General features: G+C 41.8%; 1 protein-coding gene across 1 annotated transcript in view; it reads right to left on the bottom strand.

Moving 5' to 3' along the window:
• Positions 1 to 17,357, bottom strand: part of rab5c (RAB5C, member RAS oncogene family) — a 67,642-nt gene that overhangs the window by 9,073 nt on the left and 41,212 nt on the right. The window contains exons 2-4 of the mRNA XM_028818424.2: positions 12,904 to 13,196; positions 7,465 to 7,616; positions 4,818 to 4,940 (exon numbers count right to left, since the gene is read on the bottom strand). Of these exons, the coding sequence (XP_028674257.1) occupies positions 4,818 to 4,940; positions 7,465 to 7,616; positions 12,904 to 13,069 (441 nt within the window). The 5' untranslated portion in view covers positions 13,070 to 13,196. The remainder of the gene's footprint in view (positions 1 to 4,817; positions 4,941 to 7,464; positions 7,617 to 12,903; positions 13,197 to 17,357) is intronic.

Consider the following 17,357-nt stretch of genomic DNA (forward strand, 5'->3'; position numbering starts at 1 on the left):
TTTCCAGTTCCTTACTGCTCTCAACCCCTCCTTGCTGACAAAAGTCGACATCGGCCCTGAAAGAGTTAAGGGTGTCTGGTGCAAATGAGTCTCTCAAGATCATTCCACAGCCTCTCCGCAAAGTTAAGGTCTGTTCTCTGAATGGACAACTCCAAAAGGTGGATTTTATTTTTTTTTTGAAGCCGTTCTGCAGTAGATTTACTTTGATGTTTAGGGCCATTGTTCCTGCAGCATCACCCAAAAGCAGAAAAACACCCTGATAGCATCTTGTAGGATACACCTTGATAACCTTGGGAATTCCGTTCTCTAATCAACGATGGCAAGACATCCAGGCCCCCAGTCAGTACAATTTGTATGCTCCTATTCGCTGTACTTCACCGTCATGATAATGTTTTCACCTTGGTATCCGGTGCCCTTTTAAAGCCATATGTAATACAGGAGAGTATACAGAGGAAGAGGATGGCAAAGAAGAAGTGGGATAGTCAGAGAGATGCAGAAAGTAGACAAGAGTACAAGGAGATAAGGCGCAAGGTGACGAGAGAGATGGCGAAGGCTAAAGAAAAGGCGTATGATGAGTTATATGAGAGGTTGGACACTAAGGAGGGAGAAAAGGACCGGTGGGCTAGAGAGAGGGACCGAGCTGGGAAAGATGTGCAGCAGGTTAGGGTGATAAAAGATGAAGATGGAAACGTACTCACAAGCGAGGAGAGTGTGTTGAGCAGATGGAAAGAGTACTTTGAGAGGCTGATGAATAAAGAGAATGAGAGAGAGAAGAGGTTGGATGATGTGGAGATAGTGAATCAGGAAGTGCAACAGATTAGCAAGGAGGAAGTAAGGACAGCTATGAAGAGGATGAAAAATGGAAAGGCCGTTGGTCCAGATGACAAACCTATGGAAGCATGGAAGCGTTTAGGAGAAATGGCAGTGGAGTTTTTAACCAGATTGTTTAATGGAATCTTGGAAAGTGAGAGGATGCCTGAGGAGTGGAGAAGAAGTGTACTGGTGCCAATATTTAAGAATAAGGGAGATGTGCAGGACTGTAGTAACTACAGGGGAATAAAATTGATGAGTCACAGCATGAAGTTATGGGAAAGAGTAGTGGAAGCTACGTTAAGAAGTGAGGCTGATGATTAGTGAGCAGAAGTATGGTTTCATGCCAAAAAAGAGCACCACAGATGTGATGTTTGCTCTGAGGATGTTGATGGAGAAGTATAGAGAAGGCCAGAAGGAGTTGCATTGCGTCTTTGTAGACCTGGAGAAAGCATATGAGAGGGTGCCTCGAGAGGAGCTGTGGTATTGTATGAGGAAGTCGGGAGTGGCAGAGAAGTACGTAAGAGTTGTACAGGGTATGTACGAGGGAAGTGTGACAGTGGTGAGGTCTGCGGTAGGAGTGACGGATGCATTCAAGTTGGTGGTGGGATTACATCAGGGATTGGCACTGAGCCCTTTCTTATTTGCAATGGTGATGGACAGGTTGACAGACGAGATTAGACAGGAGTCCCCGTGGACTATGATGTTTGCTGATGACATTGTGATCTGTAGCAATAGTAGGGAGCAGGTTGAGGAGACCCTGGAGAGGTGGAGATCTGCTCTAGAGAGGAGAGGAATGAAGGTCAGTAGGAACAAGACAGAATACATGTGTGTGAATGAGAGGGAGGTCAGGGGAATGGGGAGGATGCAGGGAGTAGAGCTGGTGAAGGTGGATGAGTTTAAATACTTGGGATCAACAGTACAGAGTAATGGGGATTGTGGAAGAGAAGTGAAAAAGAGAGTGCAGGCTGGGTGGAATGGGTGGAGAAGAGTGTCAGGAGTAATTTGTGACAGACGGGTATCAGCAAGAGTGAAAGGGAAGGTCTACAGGAAGGTAGTGAGACCAGCAATGTTATATGGGTTGGAGACGGTGGCACTGACCAGAAAGCAGGAGACAGAACTGGAGGTGGCAGAGTTAAAGATGCTAAGATTTGCATTGGGTGTGACGAGGATGGACAGGACTAGAAATGAGTACATTAGAGGGTCAGCTCAAGTTGGACGGTTGAGAGACAAAGTCAGAGAGGTGAGATTGCGTTGGTTTGGACATGTGCAGAGGAGAGATGCTGGGTATATTGGGAGAAGGATGCTAAGGATAGAGCTGACAGGGAAGAGGAAAAGAGGAAGGCCTAAGAGAAGGTTTATGGATGTGGTGAGAGAGGACATGCAGGTGATGGGTGTAACAGAGCAAGATGCAGAGGACAGAGAGATACAGAAAAAGATGATCCACTGAGGCAACCCCTAATGGGAGCAGCCGAAAGAAGAAGGTGTACTGCTGCATATCCATCCTGAACAATTCAACCTTAGTTACGTCAGTCCACAAAAGGCATTTTGGAGTGACAAGATGGCCTTTTGTAAACTTTATAGGCATGTAACGATGTTTTCTTTTTTGGGAGAGAGAGCTCCTTTAATATGAGTAGGATATCTTTTAACAATGTGATGTCCAGTGTAGTGTGCTGGGCCAGTAAAGATCACAAAAGAGAGGCCCACCAAATCACCAAGTTGGTTATAAAGGTAGGCCGAGTTACTGGATGCACAGTGGACCCTCTGGAGTTTGTAAAAGAGATCAATAAACAAAACTGAGTGCCATTATGAACAATGTGGCATATCCTCTCTGTGACCCACTAACACTGAGGGACTTTCAGTCAACAAATTATTGAGAAAAAGTTTGTGAAGAAACGCACTGGAGTTCCTTTACACCAATGGCAATACACCTTTATAGCACCTCACACTGACTGCTCTATTTTTCTTTAGCCAATTCACAAGTGTTTTTCTTTTAGTCATTCTGGTATTTATTTCAGAGGGGGGTTGGTTTGTTTGTCATAATAAACTGCTCAAAAAATGAAAGGAACACTTTGAAAACACATCAGATCTCAATGGGGGAAAAAAAATCCTGCTGGCTATCTCTACTGATATGGACTGGTAATGTGTTAGGAACGAAAGGATGCCACATTGTTTGACGGAAATGAAAATTATTGACCTACAGAGGGCCGAATTCAAAGACACCCTGAAAATCAAAGGGAAAAAATGATGCAGCAGGCAGGCGAGTCCATTTTGCCGAAATTTCATTGCAGCAACTCCAAATCATACTCAGTAGTTTGTATGCCCCCCCCCCCCCCCTTTAAAATCACATGCTTGTATGCATGCCTGACAAGATCAGGGGGTGGGGGGCATGCTCCAAATGAGACGACGGATGGTGTCCGGGGGATCTCCTCCCAGATCTGGACCAGGGCATCACTGAGCTCCTGGACAGTCTGAGCTGTCAGATGGACTGAAACATAATGTCCCACCCAGAGGTGTTCTATTGGATTGAGGTCAGGCGAGTGAGCATGGGGGGCCAGTCAATGGTATCAATTCCTTCATCCTCCAGGAACTGCCTGCATACTCTCGCCACGTGAGGCCGGGCATTGTCGTGCACCAGGAGGAAACCAGGAGCCACTGCACCAGCATAGGGTCTGACAACGAGTCCAAGGATTTCACCCCGATAGCTAATGGCAGTCAAGGTGCCGTTGTCTAGCCTGTAGAGGTCTGTGTGTCCCTCTATGGATATGCCTCCCCAGACCATCACTGACCCACCACCAAACCGCTCATGCTGAACAATGTTACAGGAAGCATAACATTCCCCAAGGCTTCTCCAGTCCCTTTCACGTCTGTCACATGTGCTCAGGGTGAACCTGCTCTCATCTGTGAAAAGCACAGGGCACCAGTGGTGGACCTGACAATTCTGGTATTCTATGGCAAATGCCAATCGATCTCCACGGTGCCCACAAGAGGATGTCGGGCCCCCAGGCCACCCTCATGAAGTCTGTTTTCTGATTGTTTGGTCAGAGACATTCACAACAGTGGACTGCCTGCTGGAGGTCATTTTGTAGGCTCTGACAGTGCTCATTCTGTTCCTCTTTGCCCAAAGGAGCGGATAGCGGTGGGTCCTGCTGATGGGTTAAGGACCTTCTACTAGGGGCCCTGTCCAGCTCTCCTAGAGTAACTGCCTGTTTGTCACCTGGAATCTCCTCCATGTCCTTGAGACTGTGCTGGGAGACACAGCAAACCTTCTGGCAATGCTATATATTGATGTGCCATTCTGGAGAAGTTGGACTACCTGTGCCAGCTCTGTAGGGTCCAGGTACGGCCTCATGCTACCATTAGTGACACTGACCGTAGCCAAATGCAAAACGAGTGACAAAACAGATGAGGAGAGAAAAATGTCAGTGGCCTCCACCTGTTAAACCATTCATTCCTGTTTTGGGGGTCGTCTAATTGTTGCCCCTGAAATGTGCACCAAAGCAGCAGAAACTGATGAACATGCCCTTCTGCTACTTAACTGACCAGATCAATAGCCCACAAGTGTCACTGACTTGATGCTACTCTCTCATTAAAAAGGGTTCCTTTCATTTCTTTGACCAGTATATAATATTTATTTAAGGAACTTTTTTAAAAAGCCAAATTTCCCCCTAAGGACAAATAACGTGTTACCTATCAATACAACAAGGAATACTTTTATAGGCACTGTAGTATTTTTTTTTACACCTACATATGTATTATATAGTGCCATTTCACTTCTATCTGTCATAATTCCTTTCATATCTAATTCATCCAAGTATGAAACAAAGGCCAGTGCTACCATGCCCACCTTAAGGCATATCCCACCTCACACTTCCAACACAATAATTGAGCATTAGGGAGACATTGAAGTAGCTGGGAACATCAATCAGCATAACAAAACCAAAGAGTAAAAGCACATGACAGGACCAATGCAAAATGTTTGAGACCATATCCTTAAAACTGCCCACCTGGAATTCGACAGCTCTCTTGCTAGCGAGGTCAGCCTTGTTTCCTGCCAGGGCGATGACAATGTTGGGACTGGCTTGCCTCTGAAGTTCCTTTACCCAGTTTTTAGCTCGTGTGAATGTATCCTGCAGGGCACACAAGGCATTAACACATGTTTCATAACTTCCACATGCCAAACTTTAAAACCCCCAATACCTCAAAAGTCAGTGAAGTACATTAATAACTGCACCTTGTAGGTACCTACAGATGCCAAATGCCTTGAGGGTAATGTCTAACGATTACTTACTCCACTTTTGCCCTAACAGAGTAGGCCAAATTCCTTGCACAGCAGTTGGTTAATGCAAGGACCACATCGCTCCTCTAAGATCCCCTATTGTCTTTTAATAATATTGAAAATGAAATGAAAATAATGAAAAATTATAATGAAAAATGCCACCCAATCCTGATGAAATTCTACTAGTTGGCCTGTCTAATGTACATTTTATAAAGTGGTGTGCCCAAGCACTTCTCCAAGATCCCCCCAATCCAGTGTTTCCCAACCTCAGTCCTGTGGCCCCACTGTGGCTGGAGGTTTTTGTTCCAACCAGATTTCTGATCAGTGACAACATCTGATAGCACTGATCTTATTAGGTGGTATTTTTTTATTATTCTACATTCAGAAAAGCACAGCAGCATGATTTTTACATTTATAAGACATTTTGAAATATTTCTGCTTTTGCTATAGATTTAAATGCTTAACTCTCTTTTGTTGATTTCATTATATTTTGCTCTCTGTGTAGTTTTTCCCCTTCGTTGTATCTTATTAATGACAATTAAAAACGAGAAGAGCAGACACGCAGGCAAACAACACGAAATAATCAAATGCTCCAAGTACTTTAGCATCAGACCCACTAATTAGTAAATAATGGATTAATTAAACAATTAGAACACCTAGAAAAGTAGAATGAAAATCAAGATGAAAATATTCTTAAAAAGTTTGGTATAATTGGTTGATCAGACACCTGACTATAATCCTACAAAATCCCTGACTTTGTGCAAGTGTACCTATAAGAATTGATGCTGGTTTGAAGGCAAAAGGTAGTAACACCAAATATTGATTTGATTTAGATTTTTCTTTTGGTCGCTCACTTTGCATTTTGTAAATTGATAACAATAAACAATCATTTATATTTCTGAAAGCTTTCTTTGTTTACAGCATTTTTTCACACCTGCCTAAAACTTTTGCATAGATAAGACAGGTTTAGATAGACAGAGACAGAGACAGAGATAGAGATAGAGACAGAGACACTATATAAGATAGACAGACAGACAAGACAAGATAGACAGACAGACAAGACAAGATAGACAGACAGACAAGACAAGACAGACAGACAAGACAGGTCTAGATAGACAGACAAGACAGGTCTAGATAGATAGGATAGACAGGTTAGGATAGACAGGTTAGGATAGATAGGTTAGGATAGATAGGTTAGGATAGATAGGTTAGGATAGATAGGTTAGGATAGATAGGTTAGGATAGATAGGTTAGGATAGATAGGTTAGGATAGATAGGTTAGGATAGATAGGTTTAGACAGATGGATAGGTTTAGACAGATGGATAGGTTTAGACAGATGGATAGGTTTAGACAGATGGATAGGTTTAGATAGACATATAGATAGTATGAAGGACAGCCGGGTCCCATGCCCGGCAGGGACGCCCCTGCTGCACCTGTTCTGGAGGAGCCACCATGGGCAGCTCAATACCTCCCCCGTGACGCCTGGTGGCAGCCTCCCTGGCGGACGGTGATCCCCCAGCCTAGCACATGGCTCCTGGGGAGATGGAGTCCTCCACAGCCTGGTTGGGGGCTTGGATGGCTGCTAGGGAGAGCTACATGGAGTCTGCAGCCCGGCTGGTCGAATCTTCAGCCCCACCCGGAAGTGCAATTAGGACCAGGTGGTCAAGCACCTGGAATGCTTCCGGGTGGGTTATAAAAAGGGCCAGCCACCACCACTCAGGAAGCCAGAGTTGGGAGGAAGGAGACGAAGCTTGCGGAGGAGTGGTGGGAGAGAAGAGTGTGTTGTTGCTTGATTGGGATTGTGATTTTGGGACTGTGTATTGCCTGTGGGTCACGGGGAAGACGTGCGCCCATGGGTGAAGAAAAATAAAAGTCCTTGTGTGTTTTATACGTGCCTCTGTGTCCTTCTGTGCTGGGTCAGGTGCCTATATAGCGCCTTTTCGATATATAAATAAAGATAGACAGATAGAGATTATTTACAGTATTTTTTTTTTTTTTTAACCAAACTTACTTTTCTAATTTCTATATTGTTCCCAAAACACAGAACGTGGGAAATAACAGTTCACTTAATTAGCCAAGGAGTCCAATTAAAAACAGAAGCTGGCTGCAACAGGACCGAGGTTGGGGTACACTGCCCTAATCCAAACCCCACTCACAACCACCCCCCCCCCCCCCATTACTGAGATACATACCATGTTAGTAATTTCAAATAAAAAAAATGTCGACCCACCCCTGATGCAATTCTATTGGTGGGCCTGTCTGTGGTACATTTTCTGAAGTGGTGTGCCTAGCACTGCTCCAAGCTTACCCCAATCCAAACCCACTCACAACCCCCACCTACCTGTTCCCGCCCCCCCATCAGTGAGATACATACTGTGTTAGTGATGTCAAAAACAACAATGGCAGCCTGTGCCCCTCTGTAGTACATCGGTGCGAGGCTGTGATACCGCTCCTGTCCTGCTGTGTCCCAGATCTCGAACTTTACCGTAGTCTCGTCCAAACAGACCGTCTGTGTGAGGAAAGCAGCTGAGGAAGAAGCAGAAAGCAAAAAGGTCGTCACAGGCTGCTTCAGCGATACACTAAGCTACAAAGTGAGAGAAGCAATCCAGTCATTCCAAGCTGTCAAACTCCATTCGAAATTCTAACTCTTTCAAAGTACTTGAGAAGCGTTTGAAGACTCTCTTTTGGTGAATTTCTGCCTATTTGATATTAGCTGTTAGGTTTTTGTAACCTGGGAAGTGTAACTTGTTCTGATCTCTTCACTTGTGATGACTAATTCTGTAACTTTATCCTGTAACACTTGATCCTAAGCCCCCTAGACTGACATTTATGCTGATCTCTTTTGTAAGTTGCTTTGGATAAAAGCATCAGTAAACTAAATAAATGTTAATGTTGAATTTTCTTTTTCGTTGCTCACTTTTATATAAAGATACTGTTTAAATAAAGATCAAATCAATCTTGATATGTCCACATATGTTAAAAATCGGGAGTGGTCTCCCCTCGACTTTCTCATATACTCAGATACGGGGATGGATATTTGAGGAGCAAACCGCAAGACAATGATTATATTTTTATATTAAGTACATTAAAGAACCATCAACAACAAATCAAATTAAATTAATGATATATTGAACAATTATTATAAAAGTAAAGTTGAATATATCGGACTCTGCAGCTGCATGAATAAAAGGTAAAGTATCACTTCCGATTAATGGAAATAGCCCAAAAGTTGATAGAAATCTACATTTTGTACCAAATACTTGTATGCAAAATTTGGTAGACCGAAGTGAAAGCATACTCAAGTTATCATGTTTACACACACAGACATACACACACACACACACACAGACATACACACACACACACACACACACACACAGACATAACTCCAAATATCGTGTTTTCGGACTTGGAGAGGCACATCAAGATTCATAAAAATCTCAAAAATGGAATTTTTGGAGGATTCCAATACTTTCCCTACACTTCGTATACGAGAAAGTGAGGGAGGTCTAAAACATCGAGATTCATCAAAATCTCGACACTGAATGGTTGGACGATTACAATAGTTTCCCTTTACTTCGAATACGAGAAAATAAAACAAGGACCAAACTCCTCATGTGGTGTACTAATGTTTTTACATAACTGCATAAATATCATTATAGTGGAGCAATTAAAGAATTTTTCATAGTGATATATGAGGCAATTGCTGTAGCCAAAGGGTGCATTGACTAGAAAAGAACCAAAATGTTCAAATGACTACCACAGAACCAAATGTTACATCGTTACAAATAACATAACATTCTCCAATATGTCCACTCCGGTTAGCCCTTTACATAAAATTAAAAGTGCCACTTTGCCAGGTAATTTTATTTAGGAGTGAAGTCAGGAAGCACTTCTTTATGCAAAGAGTTGTGGGAATCGAGAGCAAGTCACGGAGACATGGAGATGAAGCAGAATCCTGGACAACATTTAAGAAGTCTCTGTATGAGACGTTGGGACAGCGTAGCTACTGTAATTAGCTAAACAAAACAAGCGTGATGGACTGAATGGCAAATTTCTTATGTTCCCGTGAGTTAGCCAGCCATGGATCATTTTCAGTCTGCCTCTCCCCTTCCAGTTGCAATAACTGATTTTAGTAAAGTAAGAAGTAACACTGAAATGAACTACACAACAAGGGCGAATTCTTTCAAAATTACTGAGCAAAGCATAACCTTCTTCTGATGCCAGTATGCTAACAAATTCATCTGACCTTTGTGTGTATTTAATGTTGGCTCACTCCATTTCTACGACATATAATATGCTGTAATACAGAATGAGTGCGGTAAACTGGTTGTAACCTTAAGACTCGACTCATATTTGGTGTAGGCCTACCCAGTGACCATTTACAGTACCCTCTATAATGTTGGGGACAAAGCCACATTTTTCCTTGACTATCCCCCTCTGCTCCACAGCTTACAATTATAAATCAAATAATTTAGATATGATTAAAGAGCACATTGCAGGCTTTCATTTAAGGGGATTTGAAACAAATTTCAGTCACAATCATCCACTCTAACCCAAGTCAGACAAAGCCTGGCCAGCCTTCACTCCCCATTCTCAAATGATGGCCCCAATCATCTGCAGCATCTCAAGCAGCCCCCCATTGAGAACGCTCACCCACAACTTCTGTTTTTATTTCTCACTTGGAGAATTGAATTTAAAGAAACTGAGCAGGGAGGGAGGGACACAAGATCTGGCAATCACATAGGAAGTTTCAGTTATTTACAAGACATCCTGTTTTAAGACGCAGAGGCCAGCAGACACAGCGTCGCACTTCTGCTAAACAGCAGAAAGGAGGTGTGGGGTTCATACACTCAACCGTTGCTCTCCTGCTTGCAAAAAAAAAAAAAAAAACTCATCTCTGCACATTCCTGGACGGGCACGTGAGCCGCCCGACACATTAACAATCCTCTAGATGGCAGCGGTCACATGTTGGGCGCCACTCAAGGCCATTCTTGCTACCTTTGACCTTCCTGCTGATGAGAGATTTCACATTGAGAGACGGATCTGCTGACCAGGCCTCTTTTCCTTCGAGTACATGGGTGGCTGAGTTCCAAGATTGGGGGGTGCTGGTTTGTGAGGTCCTTTAGCGGATCTCTTCTACTGTGTTCTTTTTTTTGTCACCCCCCCCTTCCACCCGCCTCTCTCTGGGAAACTGGAAAAGCTACTGAGCAAAGCAAAAGAGGAAGCAAAACAACAGAAAGTTGCCTCTGAAAAGCAAGGCAGGCAGAAATGAATTATTAAGCAAACACATTCATCTTGAAGTGGTCAGCCCTGAGTGCTTTAAAAAAAATGAAAAATAAAAAACACACACACACTTAAAAACAGTCAAGCACCAGCAAGGAGGCAAAGTTTAAAAGGACCATTCAGGCCCTGGAGAAGCTTCACTTACAGGCAGACGTCGGCTCAGACCGACAAGGTGGGGTAACCAACCGCCTTTTAAGTCTTGCCCGTTGTGGTGGACCATTATGTTCAAGAGTTTCACACTTGAAAGCGGGTTTAGGCCAGAACATACCTTTCATGGTGGATGCCACCATATCCAATCATTTTAAAATAGAGACATGAAGGGTGGTATGGGTAGAGTCTCGACTTACTTATCTGAACAAGTGACCTCAAATGTCTACCAGTCCAGAGCTTTATTGCCTGGGCCACACTTTCTTCCAATCGGCTGCTCTTGTGTTTCCCTTGAGCCTTTTGTAATTGCCATTAGATTTTGGTTTTTAATCCAATTCATTTGATTCTCGGGTCCTCCCTGTGTGGAGAGCGCTTTGAGTAGTGAGAAAAGCGCTATATAAATGTAAAGAATTATTGAGATAAATTTTCCTCTTGAGACATCAAAAGGTTTTTTACTGAGACCCCAAAGACATGGCATTAAAAACTCACAGCCAGCAAGAATTCTTCCTTCAAATAAAAAATCTGTACAAGTAAATAAAATACACTGCCTAAAAAAGTATTCACCCCCTTGGAAGTACACACATTTTCTTGTTTTACAACATTGAATCACACTGGAATTAATTTGGCTTTACTGGACACTGAAAAAGACTTTAATGTGAAAGTGAAGAGAGATTCTGCAAACTGATCTCAATTAATTACAAACTACGGGGGGCTCTGCCCCCTGCTCGCCAACCCCCGGATGGGCTCTACGCGCTAGACACTCAACGAGCTCTTCCGCTCGCGTATGTGGAAGAGGATGTACAATTTAAACAGATTGTTATTTTCATGGGAATTGTTACTAATGCATAATAACTTTTACATTACAGCAAGTAATTAACCATAGTAAAAAAATAAAAGGAAAACATAATAAATTGAAAGAAAATTGTTTCACGTTGCGTTAGAGGTATTCATTGCGTTATACATTGTTGTTCTCTTTGGCTTTGAAATTAACACACACATACTTTTTAAAACTTACACTTTTACTGTAAAACTTCAGTAAAAACAATTTTTTTAATTAACTTTCCGTCAATACTGCATTGAATTTTGATTCTGTGTTTGAACTTGCATCATGACAACACAACATGTAACTGCCTGTGAGTGAATATCGTTTCTCTCTCTATTAAATAAAATGACTTTTTGGAATGTTTGCCCCTGTGATTTTTTGTTATAGCAAAAGCTATTCTAACGGGAAACTGTAAACGTTTTAATATGAATGGCATATCACGATCTCCTTTGGTGTCTAATGTTATCCCCTGAAGATGTACTTCATTACCTTTCTTGTCGCCGGTTAATATTTTACATGTCAGAATTGTTCAACCAATTTTGAACACAACTAATCTTGTCCAATTGCATAGCCCATCAGTCAGATGCAAAATCTAAATGACGCAATAACATTACGATACATCCTTCTTTCAACAGTAATTCAGCCGGTGGAAGACCAGACAGTGTTAAAGGTTGTAGATATTCTATGGGATATTGTAAGTTGATGTTTTCCACACAATCACCACTGACTGTTTCAGCATAGTTTACTGATATGCATTTAACCAATTTGACGTGTAACCGATCGACAATTTTCACGTTACTTCGTTTGACTTCATCGTTTCTCGGTGCTAGGATTGCCCGTGTACTAATTTCTTCTGTTGATAGCCCTTCGGGATGAAAGTCTTCAATAAGATTTGGACATGATAAGTCGTCTTTAATTGGGAACTTAAAGTGAAGAAAACGTAAAAATTTATAAGAGCTGAGAGCGCAGGAACTGTGACTGACAAACGTATTCACACGAATGAGAGGTGAGAGGACCGCAGGCGTGGGCGGTTGAGAGGAGGGCGGGACTTCAAAAAATCTCTTGGCAATACTCTCAAGATTTTCTTTTATAACAGAGAGATATAAAACAGAAAATAACTGATCATATAAGTGCCCCCCCACCAACCCGTAATATGACACCCCAATATCTTCACTGGAGCAGTCCATTGATTTAAGAAGTCACAGAATTTGTCCAATGGAGGTCACCTGTCTGGGATTTCACTTGTTTCCAGTCTAAACACACCTGAATGTCGACAGGCCAGCTTGTGGGGAGAAATTCAAATTATAAATTTTCCACAGTGCCCATCGGAGTGATCACTGCTCCCCAGGACATTTCAAAGCACAGTGTATTGTACAGCCACCATGCTCAAGTAAAAGTTGTGGATTACCAAAAGGCTCTAAAATCAAAATGTTATGAATATCATATCAGGGCAGACACCTTAAAGTAACAGGAGATGTTGGTGCAGTCTGCCAAGGAAACTGGTAAAAGTAAAAATATTAAAAAAAAAAAAAAAAAAAAAGAGGGTTTCTTGCCTACCTCCAATTGTGCTCTCCTGGTACTCGTGGAATTGGCCTTTGACAAAACGCAGGACGAGGCTGGACTTGCCCACAGCTGACTCCCCCAACAGCACCAGCTTGAACTGGCAAATTTTGTTGCTGGCGGCAGGCCCGTTAGGTCGTGCGGCACCTCCCCTACCCGCCATAGTTAACACAGAAGCCTAAATCCCCTTGTCAGACTTGGAAACGCCGCAGACCTCAAAGTCAGGTAGGGAAGGGGATGAGCAGATGTACACTGAGGCAGAGGAGGCTAATGGTGGGTCACCAGGTACCCTGCGGGGACAAAAGAGAAAAGATAAAAAAACATCAGTCAGGCAGGCAGCTATAACACAGGACACAGCAACAGCCACCGACTCAGTGCCGCTGGTGCAAATGAAGAGACGAGGCTGTTGGGAGTAGTTAAAGGTAGAAGGTGCCATCTTTAGGTATGGCAACAGATGGGCTTCAAAATCATGCAGCTTTTCAAAGGAGGATGGTGGATGCAGGTGGAGGATGGATGGGGTCTCCCAGTTATTGTCAACCACAGAGGTCAGACCTGCCACAAAGCTGTCAAAGCCTACAACCTCCCAGTAGCACCCTCAGTCAGCCATTCTCAAAGTAAAGCTCAACCCCTGCTGACTGACAGAAGTGCAAGGCCTGGAGCCGCTCTCATTTTGTCCATAGGATACGTGACAGAAGGTGAGCAATGACAAGACAATAAGACAAGACAATAAGACAACCCTGAATTCAAAGACTTGAGGCTGTAATTGCTGCCAAAGGTGCATCGACAAAGTATTGAGCAAAGGCTGTGAATACTTATGTACATGGGATTTCTCAGTTTTTTTACATTTTTAATAAATTTGCAAAAATCTCAAGTAAACTTTTTTCACCTTGTCATTATGGGGTGTTGTGTGTAGAATTCTGAGGAAAAAAATGAATGTAATCCATTTTGGAATAAGGCTGTAACACAACAAAATGTGGAAAAAGTGATGCGCTGTGAATACTTTCCGGATGCACTGTATATGGATGAAATGACAAGAAATACTCTTGACTTCTTTCTGTAGACTCCAGATGAGGTCTCACCAGTGTGTTATAAAGCATCAGCATAACCTTCTTGGACTTGCACTCCACACATCAAGGCTCTATATAACCTGACATTCTGTTAGCCTTCCCATTAATGGCGTATGAAGACTGTCTGGACTGCAATCAAGTGAACCCCCAGACAGGTGGTCTCCACTGAACTAATTCTGTGACTTCTTAAATCAATGGGCTGCTCCAGTGAGGACTTGGGTGTGTTATATTGAAGGAGATGAACACTTATGCCATCAGTTATTTTGTGTTTTATATTTGTAATTAAACCTCTTGGCATTGATCTTTTTTTTTTTTTGCTCTGACATTAAAGAGTCTTTTTCTTTTGATCAATGTTAAAAAAACCAAACAAACCCGGTGTGATTCATTGTTCTATAACAAGAAAACACGAGCATTTCCAAGCGGGTGAATATGTTTCATGGGCACTGAAAGCCAAGTGTACTGTGGAGTTTTCAGCGGAGGCGCAGTCACGAGAAAGGAGGGCAAAGTTTAAAATGCTGGCACCCAGATGCCTCCCGAGACATTTACTGTTTTGTGAGAGTAATCCGAGTCCCAACAACCCCCCCATGCCTGTTTATAACGAAAAGGAAAAGAAGCAGAAGTGAAAAGTCAAGAGGCAGAAAGAAAGAGAAAGCAAGAGAGAGATAAAAGTGAGAGAAAGGGAGAGGGAATGAGACACAGACACACACACACACCCCCCTGGACACGATCATTGTCTGATCACAGCTGTCACACCTCAGCAGGAGTTAACAAGGCAAAGAGCCAAAAAGCCATCAAGTCACACAGGAACAGTGGGGCCGATGGTGGCACCTTCATGTCAGCGTAACTAGCGGCAAATGCACAATGCATTGAAATGTGGGAGGCAAGAAAGGAAAAATGGACTGTAGGACACAAGAAGACAGCAAGGAAACAAACTGCAGGCAACCAGGCAAAGGAGAAAAGCAAGACAAAAAATACAACAAGGAGCAATGAGGGCTGCATGAGAAAACAAGAAATTCACGTCACAGGACCAAAAAACATTTGCCTTCTAACCAAAGGACCCACATCTAGTTGCTGGAATTTGGTTTCTCACTTGGAACACCACCAGCTTCTAGAGGTTCCGCTTCAGGAAGCCAACCTGAGGGGGAATACATGAAGAGGTCCAACGGCAAGTAGACCACCACGAGCAGTAACCTTGCAAAACGTGTTCAGTAACACTTATTTTGTGATGTTGACTCGGTCATGTTGACCTCATTTGTAAGTTGCTTTGGATAAAAGTTTCTGCTGAATTAATAAATGTAAATTAATAAAATAATAAAATTAAATAAATAAAAATGTATTATATTATAATAAAAATAAAATAAATGTAAATAAATGGTGAGGAAGGCAGGCTCTATTGTAGGCATGGAGCTGGACTTGTGAATTTCCCCTTGGGATTAATAAAGTATCTATCTATCTATCTTTCAGTCTGACATCTGTGGTGGAGCAATGGGCGCTGAGCAGACTCCTGTCAGTCATGGAGAATCCACTAAACAGGATCATCTCCAGACAGAGGAGCAGCTTCAGCAACAGACTGCTGTCACCATCCTGCTCCACTGACAGACTGAGGAGATCGTTCCTCCCCCACACTATGCGACTCTTCAGTTCCACCTGTCGGTTATACCTGCCTTGTTATCACTCTTTAATATTGTTCTTTATCAGTATGCTGCTGCTGGAGTATGGGAATTTCCCCTAGGGATTAATAAAGTATCTAAATGTAGTTTTGATTGACAAATAGCTATGTTGGAAAACTTCTGGGCAACCCACACATATATAAGGAAAGTATAGCAAAGGGGGAAAAATGTAACATGCCAGTTTGTAACAGACTTAACATTTCCAAAACGGTTGATTTTCTCTTTTCTAAGAACACAGTCACAAGTGTTTCTCTTGGACCGAAGCAGTTTAACATTTCTTTATTTTCAGATACTGTATGATGGACACAGGTTAGCTGTTCCTGTGTTGGCTCGTTTTGCATCTTGTTATTATCTGGCTGCTTGTTAAGGGGTCTGCGTCTTAAATAGCAAATCCAATAAATGTAAATCCGAATCACTTCATCGCTAGTGTGTGAAACGTACCAGAATTGACTTTGGTTTGGTGCAAAATGTGGGATATAAGACATCACCAATTCAAGACAACACAATTTCAACCCACCATTAACCTGACACTGTGCAAACCACTAAACAAATACAACAACTTCATGAACACAACATTAACAAACGTCAATACTTAACTGAAATAGAAAAACTATACAAAATAATATAAATATCAGAGTACAAGATGAGCAAGTATGATGTATTTACGAATAGATAAACAGGGCAGTTACCAGTTATATGTTGCAAAAACAGTTAGGAATAACCTTATGTAAGTTTATTTAGGATCTGAATAATCGGAGGAAAGAAGCTGCAGAGATGGTGTGTAGTTCGGGTCACAGTAGGCCTGTACAAATGAAGGCAACGGACTGGCAGCAAAAACTGGTCACTCATTAAGTGTTAGAACTAAGGTTCCCAACGGGGGCGTTACCGCCCACCGGTGGGCGCTGAAGAAATCTAAGGGGGCATTTCTGGTCCAAGACATATTAAGGGGACGTTGAGGACCAGCCGCCTCACCCTTGGGCAATACAAGAACGCACTAAAACGTTTGATTAATACTAAAAATCATCGAACTCATGTTTCAACCAATTATTCTAAATGTCCATTAAGAAAGACCCATCCTTATTAAATAGTAGGTATTGGTACATTATATTTACAAACTAGCAAAATACCCGCGCTTCGCAGCGGAGAAGTAGTGTGTTAAAGAGGTTATGAAAAAAAAAGGAAACATTTTAAAAATAACGTAACATGATTGTCAATGTAATTGTGTTGTCTTTGTTATAACTGTTGCTGTCTTTTATATATATATATATATATATATATATATATATATATATATATATATATATATATATATATATATATATATATATTATATATATAATATACACACACACATAAACATTTATATACATATACATATATATACATATCTACATATACACATCTACATATATATATACACACATACATAAACACACACATAAGACTTACTGAGTGAAACGGGCTTTCATTGACAATCATGTTACGTTATTTTTAAAATGTTTCCTTTTTTTTTTCATAACCTCTTTAAACACTACTTCTCCGCTGCGAAGCGCAGGTATTTTGCTAGTATATATATATATATATATATATATATATATATAATATATATACATATATACATATACACACATACATGCAGTTTTAATAACACAGAAATCAATATAAACATTAACATCATTATCATATGAGAATATGAAGTAATATATAAGAAGCA

Source organism: Erpetoichthys calabaricus, chromosome 14 (genome assembly GCF_900747795.2).
Source record: "Erpetoichthys calabaricus chromosome 14, fErpCal1.3, whole genome shotgun sequence".
Taxonomy (NCBI): Eukaryota; Metazoa; Chordata; class Cladistia; order Polypteriformes; family Polypteridae; genus Erpetoichthys; species Erpetoichthys calabaricus.